We start from the raw sequence: 27,408 nt of genomic DNA, 5'->3' as shown, positions 1-27,408 counted from the left end.
TCACTCCCCCCACCCGCCCCCGGATGGAGGTGAGCGGAGGTGCAGAGACTGGAGCTGGCAGGAGGGGGCAGGGGGGTCAGTGCCAGTGCGGTGCGGATATACCTGCGGGACTGTGCATTAAGCTGGCGGGGTCCCTGCAGTGATTAGGAAATAACTAACGATGTCCGCCATACGCTGATGGGTTTGAAACACTGGCTGCACGCTGATTGGCTGAGATTCAGCCAATCAGCGTGTGGCCAGTGTTTACAGCGCTAGTTACCAACTAACCTAAGTCCACGGGATCCCCAGCACTCACTTGGGGCAGGATCCACCACTCTCACCCGGCGGCGCCCATCCCAAACTCAGCGGGAGGCAGTGCAGGCCGGAAGTCAGACATGCGCGGCCGTAGGGGAGACCAGGCCGCAGGCTGCAGAGGCGCCGGAGTGGGCGGGATTGGGACGGGCTCACTCGACCATACAGCACAGCAGGTACCCCTCAGACCCCCGCAAACCCCATTCCCCCGCCGGGACCCTCACACCCCCACCCCCACCTCGCCTGGGGCACTCCGGTGCCTTGCACCGGCCATTATACTCACCAGCTCCTCTGGTGTAGATCATGTTGCGCTATGTTTTAAATTTATATTGTGTACCAGTGGCGGCTCATACCTCTATGGAGAATGGGGGCTGCTGCAATGCCAGGCTCCTCCCCCCCCTCTGCTGCTGCCGCTGCTGGACCCCACCGCTTGTTCCCGGCTGGTCCCCGCTGATGGTCCTGACCCTGGTCGCCTGACCAGCACATGAGCAGTAGCTTTTTTGGTACTAGGCATGCGCTGGACCCCAGCCTATGCGGGCTGCTTTGGCAGCAGTCCATAGAATTATGGACTCACACCAAGAACATATATCCAACTTCACCCAGAACATCTCCATCTAGATCCAGAGCATCAACACTTCCATCCAGACCATCTCCGTATCCCCCTTCATCTAGACTATCTCTACCTAGGGCAAAACCATTTCCATTTCTACTCAGACCATACTGACCTCCATCCAGCCTATCTGCACACTGAATCACCCTTCATTTCAACTACAACCATCTACACTTCCATCCAGAATGCAGACCATCTCCATCTAGATCCAGACAATCAACTCTTATACTCAGACCATATCCTCCTCCGTCCACACCATTTCTAACTATAGCCAGACCGTCTCTACATCTACCCAGACAATCTTTACCTAAAGAAATACAATATCCACTTCTACCCAGGACATCTCCACCTCCAATCAGAACAGCTTCACATCTTCCAAGACTAAACATCCACCCAGACCATTTCTATCTAGATCTAGACCAACAAAACTTCTTTCCAGACCATCTCCACTTAGAACCAGGATATCTCATTCTCAATTAAGACCATATTCACATCCATCTAGACCATCTCTATCTAGAGCCAAATGATTTCCACTTCAACTCAGACCAACTTGACCACCATCCAGACTATCTGCACACTGAATCAATCTTAATTTCAACTAATACCATCTACAGTACTCTTCCATCCAGAATGAATCCAGCTAGAGCCTGACACCTCCACATCCATGCAGACCATCTCCATCTAGATCCAGACAATCAAGTATTTTATTCAGACCATATCCACCTCCATCCACATCATTTCTACCTATAGCCAGACCATCTCCAAGTCTATCCAGACAAACTCTACCTAAAGCCAGACCATATGCACTTTTACCAAGGACATATTCACCTCTAGACCATATACACCTAAAGCCCGAAAGCCTCCACTTCATTCAAGACCATTTCCACCTCCCTCCAGACCATCTCGACCTCCCTCCAGACCATCTCCACCTCGATCATATTTACCCAGAGCCAGATCATCTCCACTTAAACCTAAACCATCTCCACCTCCACCCAGACCATCTCCTCACAAAGTCAGACTATAGGCTAATACCACCTTCACCCAGTCTATATCCACATAGAGCTACACCTTATTCACTTCCATCCAGACCATTTCCACCTACGACCAGATAATATTTAATTCCACCAAGATGTTCTCTAACTCTATCCTGATCATCCCTGCCTAGTGCAAGCGCCATCCAAACCATCTTCACATACTGTAGAGTCAATCTTCATTTCAATCCATCTAGTTCCCGACCATCTCCACCTTCATTCAGTTAATCTCAACCCAGAGTGAGACCATCTCCAACTCCACATAGACCATCTCCACCTGAAGCCACACCATATCCACTTCCAGCTCCATCCAGACCATCATTCCCTACTGCCAGACCATAACCACTTCAACAAAGGCCATCTCAACCTTCATCTAGACCAGGCATGTCCAACCTGCGGCCCTCCAGCTGTTGTGAAACTACAGATCCCAGCATGCCTTGCCATAGTTTTAGCATTACCTAATAGCAGAACTGTGGCAAGGCATGATGGGACTTGTAGTTTCACAACAGCTGGAGGGCCGCAGTTTGGACAAGCCTGATCTAGACCATCTCCACCTACAACCAGGCCATCTCCACCTCCATCCAAACCATCTGCACCAAAATTCAATATTTATTTCAAACAAAACCATATTCAATTATATCAAGAATCTTTCCAGCTAGAGCCTGATCACCATCCATTTAATCCAGACCATCTCCATTTAGAATGAGACCATCCACTTTTCCACCTAGATCATTTCCATGTCCACCCCTATCCTGATCATCTCCACTTCCATCCAGATCATCTCGACCACCACCCAGATGACCTTTAACTCAATTCAGATCTCTAACAGAACCAGACCACTCCTCCTTGACCATCTCCACTTCCACCTGAACCATTTCCACCTCCACCTCAACCATTTCCACATCCACCTAGACCATCTCCACCTAGAGACAGACTATCTTCACTTCCACCTAGGCTATCACTAAATTCATCCAGACCATCTCCATCAAGAGCCACACCATCCTTATTTCCATCCAGACCTTCTCCCCCTACAGCCATCTCCACTTTTGCCAATACATCTCCATCCAAACATCTACACTTCTACCCAGATTTCCAAATCCACCCAGACCATCTTCACCTTCATTCAGTCCATCTCCACTTTTATCAAGGCCATCTCCACCCAGACCATCTCCACCTCCATCCAGATCACCTCTACGAAGAGCATGACCATCTCCACTTCTACCCAGACTATCTCACCCTCAACCAACCTCCATCTAGACCAGGGCTGGGCAACAGTGGCCCTCCAGCTGTTGATGAACTACACATCCCAGGATGTTTTGCATTAGTTTTGCTATGTGGCCATGCTGAAATTGATGCAAGGCATGCTGGGGTGTGTAGTTCATCAACATCTGGAGGGCCGCTATTGCCCAGCCCTGATCTAGACCATCTACACCTTCATCCAGATGATCTTTAACCAAAGCCAGACCATCCCCTCATCCACCTGGAGATTTAGTGTATCCTCTAAATATAAAATATATCTCACCTGCAGATGAATCCCACAAAAAATAACAACAATGCAGATGTGTCCACCTGGTTCCAGAACTCAGTGATGTACTGGACAATTAAGATTTGAAGCCCACGCTGGTCCGGGTCATAAAATAACTACAAGAAAAGAAATCCTGACTGTCAGCGAAATAAAAACTCAATTTAGCTGTATTAAAGAATGAAGACATCAGGAAGACATTAAAAATAGGCAGAGTCTGCAGATAAGCAGGTGGAGAAGCACATTATAACATTAGAGACAGATGTGATGATTAGGAAAATTAGAGAAACTGGGATAGAGGAATAGTATAAATAGGGAGGTTGACAGCAAGAACTGGATAACAGATCATCTCTTATGGGCCCATTAAATATGCAAAATGCTTCTTTTTGCATGTTTTATGTAGATGGTGGTCAGGGATTGCAAAGAGATATCTCAGTGGATCCTCCACCACCTTCTCACTGCGTGCCTAGCAGCTGTGCCCAACAGGTCAGACATGCGTATAAGCTGGCAAAGGAAGGTAGGTAACAATCAGTGTTACTGATCTCTGGCACAATGCAGTTCTGGGCCGGCATCCACTCACTGGAGAAGTGATAAATATCTCTGTTGACAAGAATCCACCACTCACTGCAAGGTGAATACTTGATGATTAACAGGCCCGAATGAGAGAACAAGGAGAGAGAGAGAGAACAAGGAGAGAGAGAGAGAGAGAGAACAAGGAGAGAGAGAGTACAAGGAGAGAGAGAGAGATAGAGATAACAAGGAGAGAGAGAGAGAGTACAAGGAGAGAGAGAGTACAAGGAGAGAGAGAGAGAGAGTACAAGGAGAGAGAGACATCAAGGAGATAGAGAGAGAGAACAAGGAGAGAGAGAGAGAACAGAGGGGAGAGAGAGAGAGAGAGAAAAAGCAGAGAGAGAACAAGGAGAGAGAGAGAGCGAAAGAGAGAGAACAAGTAGAGAGAGAGAAAACAAGGAGAGAGAGAGAGAGAAAACAAAGAGAGAGAGAGAACAAGTAGAGAGAGAGAAAACAAGGAGAGAGAGAGAGAAAACAAAGAGAGAGAGAGAACAAGGAGAGAGAGAGAGAACAAGGAGAGAGAGAACAAGGAGAGAGAGAGTAAAAACAAAGAGAGGTAGAGAGAGAGAGAGAAAACAAAGAGAGAGAGAGAACAAGGAGAGAGAGAGAGCAAGGACAGAGAGAGAGAGAACAAGGAGAGAGAGAGAACAAGGAGAGAGAGAGAGAACAAGGAGAGAGAGAGAATAAGGAGAGAGAGATAGAGAATACAAGGAGAGAGAGAGAAAGAGAACAAGGAGAGAAAGGGAGAGTACAAGGAGAGAGAGAACAAGGAGAGAGAGAAATAGAACAAGGAGAGAGAGAGAAAAACAAGGAGAGAGAGAGAGAGAGAGAGAAAACAAGGAGAGAGAGAGAGAACAAGGAGAGAGAGAGAGAACAAGGAGAGAGAAAATGCTTCTTTTTGCATGTTTTATGTAGATGGTGGTCAGGGATTGCAAAGAGATATCTCAGTGGATCCTCCACCACCTTCTCACTGCGTGCCTAGCAGCTGTGCCCAAACGGTCAGACATGCGTATAAGCTGGCAAAGGAAGGTAGGTAACAATCAGTGTTACTGATCTCTGGCACAATGCAGTTCTGGGCCGGCATCCACTCACTGGAGAAGTGATAAATATCTCTGTTGACAAGAATCCACCACTCACTGCAAGGTGAATACTTGATGATTAACAGGCCCGAATGAGAGAACAAGGAGAGAGAGAGAGAGAGAGAGAGAGAACAAGGAGAGAGAGAGAGAGAGAGTACAAGGAGAGAGAGAGAGATAGAGATAACAAGGAGAGAGAGAGAGAGTACAAGGAGAGAGAGAGTACAAGGAGAGAGAGAGAGAGAGTACAAGGAGAGAGAGAGTACAAGGAGAGAGAGAGAGTACAAGGAGAGAGAGAGAGAACAGAGGGGAGAGAGAGAGAGAGAGAAAAAGCAGAGAGAGAACAAGGAGAGAGAGAGAGCGAAAGAGAGAGAACAAGTAGAGAGAGAGAAAACAAGGAGAGAGAGAGAGAGAAAACAAAGAGAGAGAGAACAAGTAGAGAGAGAGAAAACAAGGAGAGAGAGAGAGAGAAAACAAAGAGAGAGAGAGAACAAGGAGAGAGAGAGAGAACAAGGAGAGAGAGAACAAGGAGAGAGAGAGTAAAAACAAGGAGAGGTAGAGAGAGAGAGAGAAAACAAAGAGAGAGAGAGAACAAGGAGAGAGAGAGAGAGCAAGGACAGAGAGAGAGAGAACAAGGAGAGAGAGAGAACAAGGAGAGAGAGAGAGAACAAGGAGAGAGAGAGAATAAGGAGAGAGAGATAGAGAATACAAGGAGAGAGAGAGAAAGAGAACAAGGAGAGAAAGGGAGAGTACAAGGAGAGAGAGAACAAGGAGAGAGAGAAATAGAACAAGGAGAGAGAGAGAAAAACAAGGAGAGAGAGAGAGAGAGAGAGAAAACAAGGAGAGAGAGAGAGAACAAGGAGAGAGAGAGAGAACAAGGAGAGAGAAAGAGAGAACAAGGAGAGAGAGAGTACAAGGAGAGAGAGTACAAGGAGAGAGAGAGAGAGAACAAGGAGAGAGAGAGAACAAGGAGAGAGAGAGTACAAGGAGAGAGAGATAGAGAGAGAGAACAAGGAGAGAGAGTACAAGGAGAGAGAGATAGAGAGAACAAGGAGAGAGAGAGAGTACAAGGAGAGAGAGAGAACAAGGAGAGAGAGATAGAGAGAGAGAACAAGGAGAGAGAGTACAAGGAGAGAGAGATAGAGAGAACAAGGAGAGAGAGAGAGAGAGAGAGAGAGTACAAGGAGAGAGAGAGAGAACAAGGAGAGAGAGAGTACAAGGAGAGAGAGAGTACAAGGAGAAAGAGAGAGTACAAGGAGAGAGAGAGAGTGAGAACAAGGAGAGAGAGATAACAAGGAGAGAGAGAGAACAAGGAGAGAGAGAGAGCAAGGAGAGAGAGAGTACAAGGAGAGAGAGAGAGAGAGAGAGTACAAGGAGAGAGAGATAGAGAGAACAAGGAGAGAGAGATAGAGAGTACAAGGAGAGAGAGAGAGAGTACAAGGAGAGATAGAGAGTACAAGGAGAGAGAGAGTACAAGGAGAGAGAGAGATACAGAGTACAAGGAGAGAGAGAGTACAAGGAGAGAGAGAGAGAACAAGGAGAGAGAGAGAGAGTACAAGGAGAGAGAGAGAGAGTACAAGGAGAGAGAGATCAAGGAGAGAGAGAGAGAACAAGGAGAGAGAGAGAACAAGGGGGAGAGAGAGAGCGAACAAGGAGAGAGAGAGAGAGAACAAGGAGAGAGAGAGAGAGAGAACAAGGGGAGAGAGAGAGCGAAAGAGAGAGAACAAGGAGAGAGAGAGAACAAGGAGAGAGAGAGAACAAGGAGAGCGAGAGAACAAGGAGAGAGAGAGAGAGAACAAGGAGAGAGAGAGAGAACAAGGAGAGAGAGAACAAGGAGAGAGAGACAGAGAGAAAACAAGGAGAGAGAGACAGAGAGAAAACAAGGAGAGAGAGAGAACAAGGATAGAGAGATAGAAAACAAGGAGAGAGAGATCAAGGAGAGAGAGAGAGATAGTACAAGGAGAGAGAGAGAACAATGAGAGAGAGAGAGAGAACAAGGAGAAAGAGAGAACAAGGAGAGAGAGAAAGAGAACAAGGAGAGAGAGAGTACAAGGAGAGAGAGAGAGAGAGAGAGTACAAGGAGAGAGAGATAGAGAGAACAAGGAGAGAGAGATAGAGAGTACAAGGAGAGAGAGAGAGAGTACAAGGAGAGATAGAGAGTACAAGGAGAGAGAGAGTACAAGGAGAGAGAGAGATACAGAGTACAAGGAGAGAGAGAGTACAAGGAGAGAGAGAGAGAACAAGGAGAGAGAGAGAGAGTACAAGGAGAGAGAGAGAGAGTACAAGGAGAGAGAGATCAAGGAGAGAGAGAGAGAACAAGGAGAGAGAGAGAACAAGGGGGAGAGAGAGAGCGAACAAGGAGAGAGAGAGAGAGAACAAGGAGAGAGAGAGAGAGAGAACAAGGGGAGAGAGAGAGCGAAAGAGAGAGAACAAGGAGAGAGAGAGAACAAGGAGAGAGAGAGAACAAGGAGAGCGAGAGAACAAGGAGAGAGAGAGAGAGAACAAGGAGAGAGAGAGAGAACAAGGAGAGAGAGAACAAGGAGAGAGAGACAGAGAGAAAACAAGGAGAGAGAGACAGAGAGAAAACAAGGAGAGAGAGAGAACAAGGATAGAGAGATAGAAAACAAGGAGAGAGAGATCAAGGAGAGAGAGAGAGATAGTACAAGGAGAGAGAGAGAACAATGAGAGAGAGAGAGAGAACAAGGAGAAAGAGAGAACAAGGAGAGAGAGAGAAAGAGAACAAGGAGAGAGAGAGAGAGAAAACAAGGAGAGAGAGAGAGAACAAGGAGAGAGAGAGAGAGAAAGAGAACAAGGAGAGAGAGAGAAAACAAGGAGAGAGAGAGAGAAAACAAGGAGAGAGAGAGAGAGAACAAGGAGAGAGAGAGCGAACAAGGAGAGAGAGAGAGAGAGAGAGAACAAGGAGAGAGAGAACAAGGATAGAGAGAGAAAGAGAACAAGGAGAGAGAGAGAAAGAGAAAGAACAAGGAGAGAGAGAGAGAACAAGGAGAGAGAGAGAGAACAAGGAGAGAGATAACAAGGAGAGAGAGAGAAAGAGAACAAGGAGAGAGAGAGAAAACTAGGAGAGAGAGAGAGAAAACAAGGAGAGAGAGAGAGAGAGAACAAGGAGAGAGAGAGAGCGAACAAGGAGAGAGAGAGAGAGAGTACAAGGAGAGAGAGAGAACAAGGAGATAGAGAGAGAGAGAGTACAAGGAGAGAGAGATCAAGGAGAGAGAGAGAACAAGGAGAGAGAGAGAGAGAAAACAAAGAGAGAGAAAGAACAAGGAGAGAGAGAGAGCGAACAAGGAGAGAGAGAGAGAGAGCGCAAGGAGAGAGAGAAAAATGAGAGAGAGAACAAGGAGAGAGAGAGAGAACGAGAGAGAGAGAACGAGAATGAGATAGAGAGAGAGGGAGAGTCAGGGAAATAGGAACAGGATAAATAGAGAAAAGTAGAAAGGAACAGGATAAAAAGAGACGGGCAGAGAGGAACATGATACAGACAACTGGAGAGGAACAGAGAGAAAGGCAGAGAGGAACATGATAGAGAGACAGCTGGAGAGGAACAGAGAGACAGGCAGAGAGGAACATGATAGAGAGACAGCTGGAGAGGAACAGAGACAAACAGAGAGGAACAATATAGAGAGACAGCTGGAGAGGAATAGAGAGACAGGCAGAGAGGAACATGATAGAGAGACAGCTGGAGAGGAATAGAGAGACAGGCAGATAGGAACATGATAGAGAGATAGCTGGAAAGGAACAGAGAGACAGGCAGATAGGAACATGATTGGTAGAGATCTAGTCAAAATCTCCTGCCAAAATTTCTCAGTGTGTACATCCCTTTAGTACTGCATAGAAAGGCAGATGGACAGGAACATCATGTAAGACGGGTGGGCAATTATTTCACTTAAAACTTCCAGCAGATAATCAAGGACCACACTCCAGAAATAGGGGGTGTGGTCACTCAAAAGGGGGTGTGTCTTTGAATGTATTGTAGCACATCATATACCCCTTTTATACATCATGCAACACAATCTCCCTCTCTCCCTTATTAGTCTAGCAATCTCCCTCATGTCACCTAGCCCACATTACACTTACACTAGAGTTACCTCCCATCCTGCATTCTGCAGGAGACTCCCTGACATAGCAGCAATCTCCCTCTCTCCCTTATTAGTCTAGCAATCTCCCTCATGTCACCTAGCCCACATTACACTGTAACATCATAGTTACCTCCCCTCCTGCATTCTGCAGGGGACTCCCTAACATAGCAGCAATCTCCCTCATTAGTCTAGCAATCTCCCTCATGTCACCTAGCCCACATTACACTGTTACACCATAGTTACCTCCCCTCCTGCATTCTGCAGGGGACTCCCTAACATAGCAGCAATTTCCCTCTCTCCCTCATTAGTCTAGCAATCTCCCTCATGTCACCTAGCCCACATTACACTGTTACACCATAGCTACCTCCCCAACTGCATTCTGCAGGAGACTCCCTAACATAGCAGCAATCTCCCTCTCTCCCTTATTAGTCTAGCAATTTCCCTCATGTCACCTAGCCCACATTACACTGTTACACCATAGTTACCTCCCCTCCTGCATTCTGCAGGGGACTCCCTAACATAGCAGCAATCTCCCTCTCTCTCCCTTATTAGTCTAGCAATCTCCCTCTTTCCCTCATTGGTCTAGCAATCTCCCTCATGTCACCTAGCCCACATTACACCATTACATCATAGTTACCTCCCCTCCTGCATTCTGCAGGAGACTCCATGACATAGCAGCAATCTATCTCTCTCCCTCATTAGTCTAGCAATCTCCCTCATGTCACCTAGCCCACATTACACTGTTACATCATAGTTACCTCCCCTCCAGCATTCTGCAGGAGACTCCCTGACATAGCAGCAATCTCCCTCTCTCTCCCTTATTAGTCTAGCAATCTCCCTCTCTCCCTCATTGGTCTACTAATCTCCCTCATGTCACCTAGCCCACATTACACCATTACATCATAGTTACCTTTCCTCCTGCATTCTGCAGGAGACTCCATGACGAAGCAGCAATCTCTCTCTCTCCCTCATTAGTCTAGCAATCTCCCTCATGTCACCTAGCCCACATTACACTGTTACATCATAGTTACCTCCCCTCCTGCATTCTGCAGGAGACTCCCTGAAATAAGAGCAATCTCCCTCTTTCCCTCATTAGTCTAGCAATCTACCTCATGTCACCTAGCCCACATTACACTGTTACATCATAGTTACCTCCCCTCCTGCATTCTGCAGGAGACTCCCTGACATAGCAGCAATCTCCCTCTCTCCCTCATTAGTCTAGCAATCTCCCTCATGTCACCTAGCCCCCATTACACTGTTACATCATAGTTACCTCCCCTCCTGCATTCTGCAGGAGACTCCCTGACATAGCAGCAATCTCCCTCTCTCCCTCATTTGTCTAGCAATCTCCCTCATGTCACCTAGCCCACATTACATTGTTACATCATAGTTACCTCCCCTCCTACATTCTGCAGGAGACTCCATGACATAGCAGCAATCTCCCTCTTTCCCTCATTGGTCTAGCATCTCCCTCATGTCACCTAGCCCACATTACACTGTTACATCATAGTTAACTCTCCTCCTACATTCTGCAGGAGACTCCCTGACATAGCAGCAATCTCCCTATCTCAATCATTAGTCTAGCAATCTCCCTCATGTGACCTAGCCCACATTACACTGTTACATCCTTAGGGATAATTTAGCCATTCTCTTTTGTCTTCTTTGGACAATAACCCCTCTGTGTTTTGCATTTATGGGTCTTGGACTATATGGCACTTTATACTGACACCTATTTTCTATAATTCCTTTTTGCTCCATGTGTCATAGAAATGGTTCTGCCATTATTATTTCTATGACGGTGCAGCAGGCCTCCTGTAGTACCCACAATGTCCACGCTGGGGCGCTGTGTTATACAGGCTGCAGTCAGACACATAGGGTGAGATTCTATGCTTTGCGCAAAAAGCGAATGTTTTATTTGCGCACCACATCGCCGCAAATCGCCTATTTTAAATTCGCATTTTTCAGTCAAAATGCGCATATTTAATGTGATGCGCATTGGAGGCTGAAAAGTGCGAAGAGGGGCGATTTGCAGCGAAGTGGTGCGCTGTATTTAGTCCTGAAAATGTGCGATTTTCATGTCTGAAAATCGCACATTTGCAGGACAGCGCAAAGTGTAAAAAAAAAACGAGCGCGGGGTCCCCCGCCCGAGTATAACCAGCCCCGGGCTCACTGAGCCGGTGCTGGTGACATAAAATCATGGTCCCCGACAAATAGGGGTCCCCTTGATTTCATGAAACCAGCACCAGACTCAAGGTCCGGCGCTGGTTCCCAAAATACGGGGGACAAAGTGACTAGGGGTCCCCCGTATTTTAAGAACCAGCACCGGACACAACCAGCCAGCAGGGTAATGCCACAGCCGGGGGAAACTTATTATATAAGCTCCCGCGGCCAAAGCATTAACCGCCTGGCTGGTCAGCATGGGCAGGGGTCCTGGGGAAGTGGGGACCCCCCCAATGAAGGGGTCCCCCCCCTCCAGGACTTACCAGCCCATGCTGATAGTCCGGGGCTGTCCCCGATGCCTCTGGCCGGTGGGCATCGGGCTGATGATTTGTGTAAAAAAAAAGAATTAAAACTATTGTTTTACACTGGCGAACTGTGAGTCCCAGCAAGCCTACCCCGCATGCTGGGACTTGGGGAACCACAAGTCCCAGCATGCGGGGCATTAAAGGGCCCGCTGGCACTTGTAGTTCTGCAGTGAAAAAAATAGTGCACAAAATCACACTGACACCCTGTAAAATAAAACTTTAATACACACAAAACACACACACACTGATACTTACCTACCTTGAGCCCGTAGGTCGGTCCCTGGATCCTGGGTCCGTCCTCCGGGGCCCCAGGGCAGAAGAGTCCGGTTCCGGGGCCTTGGTCCTGGTTCCGGGGCTGGTCCTGGGGTTCCGGGGCTCCTGGCCTGCAGAATCCGGGGTCCGGGATCCAAGGTAGTCCAGAGGGGTACCTAAGGAAGCAAATCCAACTTACCTGGTCCCCGGCGGCGACCTCGGACTCCTCACCGGTGACTGCGCTTCTCCCATCTGCTACCCGGCTTGCAGGACTTTGACCGGCGCTGAGATGTTTCCTCCTCGGCGTCTCTGGACAGAATGATTTCTTGGCCAATCAGGAGCCGAGAAAGTCGACTCCTGATTGGCCAGAAATCATTCTAACTAGAGATGCCGAGGAAGTAACATCTCAGCGCATCTAGAGCAGAGATGTTTCCTCCTCGGCGTCTCTAGTTAGAATGATTTCTGGCCAATCGGGAGCCGACTTTCTCGGCTCCTGATTGGCCAAGAAATCATTCTGTCCAGAGACGCCGAGGAGGAAACATCTCAGCGCCGGTCAAAGTCCTGCAAGCCGGGTAGCAGATGGGAGAAGCGCAGTCACCGGTGAGGAGTCCGAGGTCGCCGCCGGGGACCAGGTAAGTTGGATTTGCTTCCTTAGGTACCCCTCTGGACTACCTCGGATCCCGGACCCCGGATTCTGCAGGCCAGGAGCCCCGGAACCCCAGGACCAGCCCCGGAACCAGGACCAAGGCCCCGGAACCGGACTCTTCTGCCCTGGAGCCCCGGAGGACGGACCCAGGATCCAGGGACCAACCTACGGGCTCAAGGTAGGTAAGTATCAGTGTGTGTGTGTTTTGTGTGTATTAAAGTTTTATTTTACAGGGTGTCAGTGTGATTTTGTGCACTATTTTTTTCACTGCAGAACTACAAGTGCCAGCGGGCCCTTTAATGCCCCGCATGCTGGGACTTGTGGTTCCCTAAGTCCGAGCATGCGGGGTAGGCTTGCTGGGACTCATAGTTCGCCAGTGTAAAACAATAGTTTTAATTCTTTTTTTACACAAATCATCAGCCCGATGCCCACCGGCCAGGGGCATCGGGGACAGCCCCGGACTATCAGCATGGGCTGGTAAGTCCTGGAGGGGGGGGACCCCTTCATTGGGGGGGTCCCCACTTCCCCAGGACCCCTGCCCATGCTGACCAGCCAGGGGGTTAATGCTTTGGCCGCGGGAGCTTATATAATAAGTTTCCCCCGGCTGTGGCTTTACCCTGCTGGCTGGTTGTGTCCGGTGCTGGTTCTTAAAATACGGGGGACCCCTAGTCACTTCGTCCCCCGTATTTTGGGAACCAGCGCCGGACCTTGAGTCTGGTGCTGGTTTCATAAAATCAAGGGGACCCCTATTTGTCGGGGACCCTGATTTTATGTCACCAGCACCGGCTCAGTGAGCCCGGGGCTGGTTATACTCGGGCGGGGGACCCCGCGCTCGTTTTTTTTGTTTTTTAACCCTTTATTTTATTTTTGACAGCAGAACCCTGCACAGAACATTGCGATCTGTGCAGGGTTCTGGCTAATTCGCCTAACAGACCCAGGTCTGAAATTAGTGCGATAATTAGTCACCTAAAAAATGCGATGTGCAAATGCGGATAGCATTAAATATGCGACTTGTATACTTTTGTATAGGAAAACATCTAGATGCGATAAAAATGCGAATTAATCTCGCATTTTTATTCAGCATACCTTAACGCACATAATATGCGATTTCAGTCCCTGAGCGCATTCCATTAAATAAACGATTTAATGGGAAAATGCGATATCGCCATTTTGTGGTCTAATTACCGCAAAAAAACGATAATCGCATCCCATAGAATGTCACCCATAGGGCCTTATTTTGGTTCATTCTTTCTGACAAAATCCTTCTTAGATGGACAAAACCATGTGCACTGCAGGTGGGGCAGATGTAACATGTGCAGAGAGAATTAGATTTGGGTGGGGTTTTACTTCAAAGTGAGATATATATATTGCAGTGTAAAAATAAAGCAGTCAGTATTTTCCCTGCACAGAAACAAAATTACTCACCCAAATCTAATTCTCTCTGCACATGTTACATCTGCCCCCCTGCAGTGCACATGGTTTTGTCCATCTAAGAAGGATTTTGTCAGAAAGAATGAACCAAAATAAGGCCCATAGGGCTGTAGTAGCCACAATGTCCACATATCCACTGGGGCGCTGTGTTACACAGGCTGCAGTCAGACACATAGGGCTGTAGTAGCCACAATGTCCACATATCCACTGGGGCGCTGTGTTACACAGGCTGCAGTCAGACACATAGGGCTGTAGTTTGGCTCACGCCGATGTATACACTGTGTATTGCAATGCCTAGAATATAATATATATATATTTTTTTTTTTTTTTTTTTTATTGTACCTGCCGCAGCTCCTCGCAAAAAAAGGAGAAGACCCAGACGTACAGGAGATATTCTCTCCAAGATGGGTAAGTTTGGAAATCGGTTACCAGGACGTAGCCAAAGAGTGAGAGGAAGCCGACATAGGACACTACATTATACCAGAACTTGATTATGGGGGCGTTGAAGAAGGCGAGGAATTTCCACAGGCAGCTGTTCGGTTTAGGTCTGTGATACAGAAAGAGACATTTCCCATTAGAAAATACAGTATAACAGTATCTAACATCATTCAGCCGCAGAGAAGTCCACACTTGTCCATGAGGACTGAGGGCTGCTTATTAGATGCAAGATTATTTATTAGAAAATCAGTTTATTTCTAATGCACTACAAGTGGTTTGCAGCGCTGCACATAGGGCACACATTAGTACAATACAAGGGAAAGAGAACATTACAGTGACTGAGACACTACAACAGCACAGGTAACAGCAGCACAATGCTCAGTACACAATACAGCTGGGATGTAGGGAAGCAGAGGTGTCCGTATACTACCAGGGGCAGAGCCGTACATAGGGCACACATTAGTACAATACAGGGGACACAGAACATTACAGTGACTGAGACACTACAACAGGACAGGTAACAGCAGCACAATGCTCAGTACACAATACAGCTGGGATGTAGGTAAGCAGTGGAGGTGTCCGTGTACTACCAGTGGCAGCGCCATACATAGGGCACACATTAGTACAATACAGGGGACACAGAACATTACAGTGAGTGAGACACTACAACAGCACAGGTAACAGCAGCACAATGCTCAGTACACAATACAGCTGGGATGTAGGGAAGCAGAGGAGGTGTCCGTGTACTACCAGGGGCAGCGCCATACATAGGGCACACATTAGTACAATACAAGGGAAAGAGAACATTACAGTGACTGAGACACTACAACAGCACAGGTAACAGCAGCACAATGCTCAGTACACAATACAGCTGGGATGTAGGGAAGCAGAGGAGGTGTCTGTGTACTACCAGGGGCAGCGCCGTACATAGGGCACACATTAGTACAATACAGGGGACACAGAACATTACAGTGACTGAGACACTACAACAGCACAGGTAACAGCAGCGCAATGCACAGTACACAATACAGCTGGGATGTAGGGTAGCAGAGGAGGTGTCCGTGTACTACCAGGGGCAGCGCTGTACATAGGGCACACATTAGTACAATACAGGGGACACAGAACATTACAGTGACTGAGACACTACAACAGCACAGGTAACAGCAGCACAATGCTCAGTACACAATACAGCTGGGATGTAGGGAAGCAGAGGAGGTGTCCGTGTACTACCAGGGGCAGCGCCGCACATAGGGCACACATTAGTACAATACAGGGGACACAGAACATTACAGTGACTGAGACACTACCACAGCACAGGTAACAGCAGCACAATGCTCAGTACACAATACAGCTGGGATGTAGGGAAGCAGAGGAGGTGTCCGTGTACTACCAGGGGCAGCGCTGTACATAGGGCACACATTAGTACAATACAGGGGACACAGAACATTACAGTGACTGAGACACTACAACAGCACAGGTAACAGCAGCACAATGCTCAGTACACAGTACAGCTGGGATGTAGGGGAGAAGAGGAGGTGTCCATGTACTACCAGGGGCAGCGCTGTACATAGGGCACACATTAGTACAATACAGGGGACACAGAACATTACAGTGACTGAGACACTACAGCAGCACAGGTAACAGCAGCACAATGCTCAGTACACAATACAGCTGGGATGTAGGGAAGCAGAGGAGGTGTCCGTGTACTACCAGGGACAGCCCTGTACATAGGGCACACATTAGTACAATACAGGGGACACAGAACATTACAGTGACTGAGACACTACAACAGCACAGGTAACAGCAGCACAATGCTCAGTACACAATACAGCTGGGATGTAGGGAAGCAGAGGAGGTGTCAGTGTACTACCAGGGGCAGCGCTGTACATGGGGCACACATTAGTACAATACAGGGGACACAGAACATTACAGTGACTGAGACACTACAACAGCACAGGTAACAGCAGCACAATGCTCAGTACACAATACAGCTGGGATGTAGGGAAGCAGAGGAGGTGTCAGTGTACTACCAGGGGCAGCGCTGTACATGGGGCACACATTAGTACAATACAGGGGACACAGAACATTACAGTGAGTGAGACACTACAACAGCACAGGTAACAGCAGCACAAGGCTCAGTACACAATACAGCTGGGATGTAGGGAAGCAGAGGAGGTATCCATGTACTACCAGGGGCAGCGCTGTACATAGGGCACACATTAGTACAATACAGAGGACACAGAACATTACAGTGACTGAGACACTACAACAGCACAGGTAACAGCAGCACAATGCTCAGTACACAATACAGCTGGGATGTAGGGAAGCAGAGGAGGTGTCCGTGTACTACCAGGGGCAGCGCTGTACATAGGGCACACATTAGTACAATACAGAGGACACAGAACATTACAGTGACTGAGACACTACAACAGCACAGGTAACAGCAGCACAATGCTCAGTACACAATACAGCTGGGATGTAGGGAAGCAGAGGAGGTGTCCGTGTACTACCAGGGGCAGCGCTGTACATGGGGCACACATTAGTACAATACAGGGGACACAGAACATTACAGTGACTGAGACACTACAACAGCACAGGTAACAGCAGCACAATGCTCAGTACACAATACAGCTGGGATGTAGGGAAGCAGAGGAGGTGTCTGTGTACTACCAGGGGCACCGCTGTACATAGGGCACACATTACTACAATACAGGGGACACATAACATTACAGTGACTGAGACACTACAACAGCACAGGTAACAGCAGCACAATGCTCAGTACACAGTACAGCTGGGATGTAGGGAAGCAGGGGAGGTGTCTGTGTACTACCAGGGGCAGCGCCGTACATAGGGCACACATTAGTACAATACAAGGGAAAGAGAACATTACAGTGACTGAGACACTACAACAGCACAGGTAACAGCAGCACAATGCTCAGTACACAATACAGTTGGGATGTAGGGAAGCAGAGGAGGTGTCCGCGTACTACCAGGGGCAGCGCTGTACATAGGGCACACATTAGTACAATACAGGGGACACAGAACATTACAGTGACTGAGACACTACAACAGCACAGGTAACAGCAGCACAATGCTCAGTACACAGTACAGCTGGGATGTAGGGAAGCAGGGGAGGTGTCTGTGTACTACCAGGGGCAGCGCCGTACATAGGGCACACATTAGTACAATACAGGGGACACAGACCATTACAGTGACTGAGACACTACAACAGCACAGGTAACAACAGCACAATGCTCAGTACACAGTACAGCTGGGATGTAGGGAAGCAGAGGAGGTGTCCGTGTACTACCAGGGGCAGCGCCGTTCATAGGGCACACATTAGTACAATACAGGGGACACAGACCATTACAGTGACTGAGACACTACCACAGCACAGGTAACAGCAGCACAATGCTCAGTACACAATACAGCTGGGATGTAGGGAAGCAGAGGAGGTGTCCGTGTACTACCAGGGGCAGTGCTGTACATAGGGCACACATTAGTACAATACAGGGGACACAGAACATTACAGTGACTGAGACACTACAACAGCACAGGTAACAGCAGCACAATGCTCAGTACACAATACAGCTGGGATGTAGGAAAGCAGAGGAGGTGTCCGTGTACTACCAGGGGCAGCGCCGTACATACTGTAGGGCACACATTAGTACAATACAAGGGATAGAGGACATTACAGTGACTGAGACACTACAACAGCACAGGTAACAGCAGCACAATGCTCAGTACACAATACAGCTGGGATGTAGGGAAGCAGAGGAGGTGTCCGTGTACTACCAGGGACAGTGCTGTACATAGGGCACACATTAGTACAATACAGGGGACACAGAACATTACAGTGACTGAGACACTACAACAGCACAGGTAACAGCAGCACAATGCTCAGTACACAATACAGCTGGGATGTAGGGAAGCAGAGGAGGTGTCCGTGTACTACCAGGGGCAGCGCCGTACATAGGGCACACATTAGTACAATACAAGGGATAGAGGACATTACAGTGACTGAGACACTACAACAGCACAGGTAACAGCAGCACAATGCTCAGTACACAATACAGCTGGGATGTAGGGAAGCAGAGGAGGTGTCCGTGTACTACCAGGGGCAGCGCCATACATAGGGCACACATCAGTACAATACAGGGGACACAGAACATTACAGTGACTGAGACACTACAACAGCACAGGTAACAGCAGCACAATGCTCAGTACACAATACACCTAGGATGTAGGGAAGCAGAGGAGGTGTCCGTGTACTACCAGGGGCAGCGCTGTACATAGGGCACAAATTAGTACAATACAGGGGACACAGAACATTACAGTGACTGAGACACTACAACAGCACAGGTAACAGCAGCACAATGCTCAGTACACAATACAGCTGGGAAGTAGGGAAGCAGAGGAGGTGTCCACGTACTACCAGGGGCAGCGCTGTACATAGGGCACACATTAGTACAATACAGGGGACACAGAACATTACAGTGACTGAGACACTACAACAGTACAGGTAACAGCAGCACTATGCTCAGTACACAATACAGCTGGGATGTAGGGAAGCAGAGGAGGTGTCCGTGTACTACCAGGGGCAGCGCTGTACATAGAGCACACATTAGTACAATACAGGGGACACATAACATTACAGTGACTGACACACTACAACAGCACAGGTAACAGCAGCACCATTCTCAGTACACAATACAGACGGGATGTAGGGAAGCAGAGGAGGTGTCTGTGTACTACCAGGGGCAGCGCTGTACATAGGGCACACATTAGTACAATACAGGGGACACAGAACATTACAGTGACTGATACACTACAACAGCGCAGGTAACAGCAGCACAATGCTCAGTACACAATACAGCTGGGATGTAGGGAAGCAGAGGAGGTGTCTGTGTACTACCAGGGGCATCGCTGTACATAGGGCACACATTAGTACAATACAGGGGACACAGAACATTACAGTGACTGAGACACTACAACAGCACAGGTAACAGCAGCACAATGCTCAGTACACAATACAGCTGGGATGTAGGGAAGCAGAGGAGGTGTCTGTGTACCACCAGGGGCAGCGCTGTACATAGTGCACACATTAGTACAATACAGGGGACACAGAACATTACAGTGACTGAGACACTACAACAGCACAGGTAACAGCAGCACAATGCTCAGTACACAATACAGCTGGGAAGTAGGGAAGCAGAGGAGGTGTCCGCGTACTACCAGGGGCAGCGCTGTACATAGGGCACACATTAGTACAATACAGGGGACACAGAACATTACAGTGACTGAGACACTACAACAGCACAGGTAACAGCAGCACTATGCTCAGTACACAATACAGCTGGGATGTAGGGAAGCAGAGGAGGTGTCCGTGTACTACCAGGGGCAGCGCTGTACATAGAGCACACATTAGTACAATACAGGGGACACATAACATTACAGTGACTGACACACTACAACAGCACAGGTAACAGCAGCACCATTCTCAGTACACAATACAGACGGGATGTAGGGAAGCAGAGGAGGTGTCTGTGTACTACCAGGGGCAGCGCTGTACATAGGGCACACATTAGTACAATACAGGGGACACAGAACATTACAGTGACTGAGACACTACAACAGCACAGGTAACAGCAGCACTATGCTCAGTACACAATACAGCTGGGATATAGGGAAGCAGAGGAGGTGTCCGTGTACTACCAGGGGCAGCGCTGTACATAGAGCACACATTAGTACAATACAGGGGACACATAACATTACAGTGACTGATACACTACAACAGCACAGGTAACAGCAGCACCATTCTCAGTACACAATACATACCGGATGTAGGGAAGCAGAGGAGGTGTCTGTGTACTACTAGGGGCAGCGCTGTACATAGGGCACACATTAGTACAATACAGAGGACACAGAACATTACAGTGACTGAGACACTACAACAGCACAGGTAACAGCAGCACAATGCTCAGTACACAGTACAGCTGGGATGTAGGGAAGCAGAGGAGGTGTCCGCGTACTACCAGGGGCAGCGCTGTACATGGGGCACACATTAGTACAATACAGGGGACACAGAACATTACAGTGACTGAGACACTACAACAGCACAAGTAACAGCAGCACAATGCTCAGTACACAGTACAGCTGGGATGTAGGGAAGCAGAGGAGGTGTCCGTGTACTACCAGGGGCAGCGCCGTACATAGGGCACACATTAGTACAATACAGGGGACACAGAACATTACCGTGACTGAGACACTACAACAGCACAGGTAACAGCAGCACAATGCTCAGTACACAATACAGCTGGGATGTAGGGAAGCAGAGGAGGTGTCCGTGTACTACCAGGGGCAGCGCGGTACATATAGCACACATTATTACAATACAGCTGGGATGTCGGGAAGCAGAGGAGGTGTCCGTGTACTACCAGGGGCAGCGCTGTACATAGGGCGCACATTAGTACAATACAGGGGACACAGAACATTACCGTGACTGAGACACTACAACAGCACAGGTAACAGCAGCACAATGCTCAGTACACAATACAGCTGGGATGTAGGGAAGCAGAGGAGGTGTCCGTGTACTACCAGGGGCAGTGCTGTACATAGGGCACACATTAGTACAATACAGGGGACACAGAACATTACAGTGACTGAGACACTACAACAGCACAGGTAACAGCAGCACAATGCTCAGTACACAATACAGCTGGGATGTAGGGAAGCAGAGGAGGTGTCCGTGTACTACCAGGGACAGTGCTGTACATACAGTAGGGTACACATTAGTACAATACAGGGGACACAGAACAATACAGTGACTGAGACATTACAACAGCACAGTTAACAGCAGCACAATGCTCAGTACACAATACAGCTGGGATGTAGGGAAGCAGAGGAGGTGTCTGTGTACTACCAGGGGCAGCGCTGTACATAGGGCACACATTAGTACAATACAGGGGACACAGAACATTACAGTGACTGAGACACTACAACAGCACAGGTAACAGCAGCACAATGCTCAGTACACAATACAGCTGGGATGTAGGAAAGCAGAGGAGGTGTCCGTGTACTACCAGGGGCAGCGCCGTACATAGGGCACACATTAGTACAATACAAGGGATAGAGGACATTACAGTGACTAAGACACTACAACAGCACAGGTAACAGCAGCACAATGCTCAGTACACAATACAGCTGGGATGTAGGGAAGCAGAGGAGGTGTCCGTGTACTACCAGGGACAGTGCTGTACATAGGGCGCACATTAGTACAATACAGGGGACACAGAACATTACCGTGACTGAGACACTACAACAGCACAGGTAACAGCAGCACAATGCTCAGTACACAATACAGCTGGGATGTAGGGAAGCAGAGGAGGTGTCCGTGTACTACCAGGGGCAGTGCTGTACATAGGGCACACATTAGTACAATACAGGGGACACAGAACATTACAGTGACTGAGACACTACAACAGCACAGGTAACAGCAGCACAATGCTCAGTACACAATACAGCTGGGATGTAGGGAAGCAGAGGAGGTGTCCGTGTACTACCAGGGACAGTGCTGTACATACAGTAGGGTACACATTAGTACAATACAGGGGACACAGAACAATACAGTGACTGAGACATTACAACAGCACAGTTAACAGCAGCACAATGCTCAGTACACAATACAGCTGGGATGTAGGGAAGCAGAGGAGGTGTCTGTGTACTACCAGGGGCAGCGCTGTACATAGGGCACACATTAGTACAATACAGGGGACACAGAACATTACAGTGACTGAGACACTACAACAGCACAGGTAACAGCAGCACAATGCTCAGTACACAATACAGCTGGGATGTAGGAAAGCAGAGGAGGTGTCCGTGTACTACCAGGGGCAGCGCCGTACATAGGGCACACATTAGTACAATACAAGGGATAGAGGACATTACAGTGACTAAGACACTACAACAGCACAGGTAACAGCAGCACAATGCTCAGTACACAATACAGCTGGGATGTAGGGAAGCAGAGGAGGTGTCCGTGTACTACCAGGGACAGTGCTGTACATACAGTAGGGTACACATTAGTACAATACAGGGGACACAGAACAATACAGTGACTGAGACATTACAACAGCACAGGTAACAGCAGCACAATGCTCAGTACACAATACAGCTGGGATGTAGGGAAGCAGAGGAGGTTTCCGTGTACTACCAGGGGCAGCGCTGTACATGGGGCACACATTAGTACAATACAGGGGACACAGAACATTACAGTGACTGAGACACTACAACAGCACAAGTAACAGCAGCACAATGCTCAGTACACAATACAGCTGGGATGTAGGGAAGCAGAGGAGGTGTCAGTGTACTACCAGGGGCAGCGCTGTACATGGGGCACACATTAGTACAATACAGGGGACACAGAACATTACAGTGACTGAGACACTACAACAGCACAGGTAACAGCAGCACAATGCTCAGTACACAATACAGCTGGGATGTAGGGAAGCAGAGGAGGTGTCAGTGTACTACCAGGGGCAGCGCTGTACATGGGGCACACATTAGTACAATACAGGGGACACAGAACATTACAGTGAGTGAGACACTACAACAGCACAGGTAACAGCAGCACAAGGCTCAGTACACAATACAGCTGGGATGTAGGGAAGCAGAGGAGGTATCCATGTACTACCAGGGGCAGCGCTGTACATAGGGCACACATTAGTACAATACAGAGGACACAGAACATTACAGTGACTGAGACACTACAACAGCACAGGTAACAGCAGCACAATGCTCAGTACACAATACAGCTGGGATGTAGGGAAGCAGAGGAGGTGTCCGTGTACTACCAGGGGCAGCGCTGTACATAGGGCACACATTAGTACAATACAGAGGACACAGAACATTACAGTGACTGAGACACTACAACAGCACAGGTAACAGCAGCACAATGCTCAGTACACAATACAGCTGGGATGTAGGGAAGCAGAGGAGGTGTCCGTGTACTACCAGGGGCAGCGCTGTACATGGGGCACACATTAGTACAATACAGGGGACACAGAACATTACAGTGACTGAGACACTACAACAGCACAGGTAACAGCAGCACAATGCTCAGTACACAATACAGCTGGGATGTAGGGAAGCAGAGGAGGTGTCTGTGTACTACCAGGGGCACCGCTGTACATAGGGCACACATTACTACAATACAGGGGACACATAACATTACAGTGACTGAGACACTACAACAGCACAGGTAACAGCAGCACAATGCTCAGTACACAGTACAGCTGGGATGTAGGGAAGCAGGGGAGGTGTCTGTGTACTACCAGGGGCAGCGCCGTACATAGGGCACACATTAGTACAATACAAGGGAAAGAGAACATTACAGTGACTGAGACACTACAACAGCACAGGTAACAGCAGCACAATGCTCAGTACACAATACAGTTGGGATGTAGGGAAGCAGAGGAGGTGTCCGCGTACTACCAGGGGCAGCGCTGTACATAGGGCACACATTAGTACAATACAGGGGACACAGAACATTACAGTGACTGAGACACTACAACAGCACAGGTAACAGCAGCACAATGCTCAGTACACAGTACAGCTGGGATGTAGGGAAGCAGGGGAGGTGTCTGTGTACTACCAGGGGCAGCGCCGTACATAGGGCACACATTAGTACAATACAGGGGACACAGACCATTACAGTGACTGAGACACTACAACAGCACAGGTAACAACAGCACAATGCTCAGTACACAGTACAGCTGGGATGTAGGGAAGCAGAGGAGGTGTCCGTGTACTACCAGGGGCAGCGCCGTTCATAGGGCACACATTAGTACAATACAGGGGACACAGACCATTACAGTGACTGAGACACTACCACAGCACAGGTAACAGCAGCACAATGCTCAGTACACAATACAGCTGGGATGTAGGGAAGCAGAGGAGGTGTCCGTGTACTACCAGGGGCAGTGCTGTACATAGGGCACACATTAGTACAATACAGGGGACACAGAACATTACAGTGACTGAGACACTACAACAGCACAGGTAACAGCAGCACAATGCTCAGTACACAATACAGCTGGGATGTAGGAAAGCAGAGGAGGTATCCATGTACTACCAGGGGCAGCGCTGTACATAGGGCACACATTAGTACAATACAGAGGACACAGAACATTACAGTGACTGAGACACTACAACAGCACAGGTAACAGCAGCACAATGCTCAGTACACAATACAGCTGGGATGTAGGGAAGCAGAGGAGGTGTCCGTGTACTACCAGGGGCAGCGCTGTACATAGGGCACACATTAGTACAATACAGAGGACACAGAACATTACAGTGACTGAGACACTACAACAGCACAGGTAACAGCAGCACAATGCTCAGTACACAATACAGCTGGGATGTAGGGAAGCAGAGGAGGTGTCCGTGTACTACCAGGGGCAGCGCTGTACATGGGGCACACATTAGTACAATACAGGGGACACAGAACATTACAGTGACTGAGACACTACAACAGCACAGGTAACAGCAGCACAATGCTCAGTACACAATACAGCTGGGATGTAGGGAAGCAGAGGAGGTGTCTGTGTACTACCAGGGGCACCGCTGTACATAGGGCACACATTACTACAATACAGGGGACACATAACATTACAGTGACTGAGACACTACAACAGCACAGGTAACAGCAGCACAATGCTCAGTACACAGTACAGCTGGGATGTAGGGAAGCAGGGGAGGTGTCTGTGTACTACCAGGGGCAGCGCCGTACATAGGGCACACATTAGTACAATACAAGGGAAAGAGAACATTACAGTGACTGAGACACTACAACAGCACAGGTAACAGCAGCACAATGCTCAGTACACAATACAGTTGGGATGTAGGGAAGCAGAGGAGGTGTCCGCGTACTACCAGGGGCAGCGCTGTACATAGGGCACACATTAGTACAATACAGGGGACACAGAACATTACAGTGACTGAGACACTACAACAGCACAGGTAACAGCAGCACAATGCTCAGTACACAGTACAGCTGGGATGTAGGGAAGCAGGGGAGGTGTCTGTGTACTACCAGGGGCAGCGCCGTACATAGGGCACACATTAGTACAATACAGGGGACACAGACCATTACAGTGACTGAGACACTACAACAGCACAGGTAACAACAGCACAATGCTCAGTACACAGTACAGCTGGGATGTAGGGAAGCAGAGGAGGTGTCCGTGTACTACCAGGGGCAGCGCCGTTCATAGGGCACACATTAGTACAATACAGGGGACACAGACCATTACAGTGACTGAGACACTACCACAGCACAGGTAACAGCAGCACAATGCTCAGTACACAATACAGCTGGGATGTAGGGAAGCAGAGGAGGTGTTCGTGTACTACCAGGGGCAGTGCTGTACATAGGGCACACATTAGTACAATACAGGGGACACAGAACATTACAGTGACTGAGACACTACAACAGCACAGGTAACAGCAGCACAATGCTCAGTACACAATACAGCTGGGATGTAGGAAAGCAGAGGAGGTGTCCGTGTACTACCAGGGGCAGCGCCGTACATACTGTAGGGCACACATTAGTACAATACAAGGGATAGAGGACATTACAGTGACTGAGACACTACAACAGCACAGGTAACAGCAGCACAATGCTCAGTACACAATACAGCTGGGATGTAGGGAAGCAGAGGAGGTGTCCGTGTACTACCAGGGACAGTGCTGTACATAGGGCACACATTAGTACAATACAGGGGACACAGAACATTACAGTGACTGAGACACTACAACAGCACAGGTAACAGCAGCACAATGCTCAGTACACAATACAGCTGGGATGTAGGGAAGCAGAGGAGGTGTCCGTGTACTACCAGGGGCAGCGCCGTACATAGGGCACACATTAGTACAATACAAGGGATAGAGGACATTACAGTGACTGAGACACTACAACAGCACAGGTAACAGCAGCACAATGCTCAGTACACAATACAGCTGGGATGTAGGGAAGCAGAGGAGGTGTCCGTGTACTACCAGGGGCAGCGCCATACATAGGGCACACATCAGTACAATACAGGGGACACAGAACATTACAGTGACTGAGACACTACAACAGCACAGGTAACAGCAGCACAATGCTCAGTACACAATACACCTAGGATGTAGGGAAGCAGAGGAGGTGTCCGTGTACTACCAGGGGCAGCGCTGTACATAGGGCACAAATTAGTACAATACAGGGGACACAGAACATTACAGTGACTGAGACACTACAACAGCACAGGTAACAGCAGCACAATGCTCAGTACACAATACAGCTGGGAAGTAGGGAAGCAGAGGAGGTGTCCACGTACTACCAGGGGCAGCGCTGTACATAGGGCACACATTAGTACAATACAGGGGACACAGAACATTACAGTGACTGAGACACTACAACAGTACAGGTAACAGCAGCACTATGCTCAGTACACAATACAGCTGGGATGTAGGGAAGCAGAGGAGGTGTCCGTGTACTACCAGGGGCAGCGCTGTACATAGAGCACACATTAGTACAATACAGGGGACACATAACATTACAGTGACTGACACACTACAACAGCACAGGTAACAGCAGCACCATTCTCAGTACACAATACAGACGGGATGTAGGGAAGCAGAGGAGGTGTCTGTGTACTACCAGGGGCAGCGCTGTACATAGGGCACACATTAGTACAATACAGGGGACACAGAACATTACAGTGACTGATACACTACAACAGCGCAGGTAACAGCAGCACAATGCTCAGTACACAATACAGCTGGGATGTAGGGAAGCAGAGGAGGTGTCTGTGTACTACCAGGGGCATCGCTGTACATAGGGCACACATTAGTACAATACAGGGGACACAGAACATTACAGTGA

The 27,408-nt window shown here is 48.5% G+C and overlaps 1 protein-coding gene across 1 annotated transcript in view; it reads right to left on the bottom strand.

Moving 5' to 3' along the window:
* Positions 1-27,408, bottom strand: part of LOC146058640 (transient receptor potential cation channel subfamily M member 2-like) — a 561,103-nt gene that overhangs the window by 348,851 nt on the left and 184,844 nt on the right. Inside the window, exons 13-14 of the mRNA XM_083170913.1 lie at positions 14,391-14,595; positions 3,455-3,573 (exon numbers count right to left, since the gene is read on the bottom strand). Coding sequence (XP_083027039.1) covers positions 3,455-3,573; positions 14,391-14,595 — 324 coding nt within the window. The remainder of the gene's footprint in view (positions 1-3,454; positions 3,574-14,390; positions 14,596-27,408) is intronic.

Source organism: Crinia signifera, chromosome 2, assembly GCF_055691185.1.
Source record: "Crinia signifera chromosome 2, ASM5569118v1, whole genome shotgun sequence".
NCBI lineage: Eukaryota > Metazoa > Chordata > Amphibia > Anura > Myobatrachidae > Crinia > Crinia signifera.
This window is presented reverse-complemented; position numbering and strand designations above follow the sequence as displayed.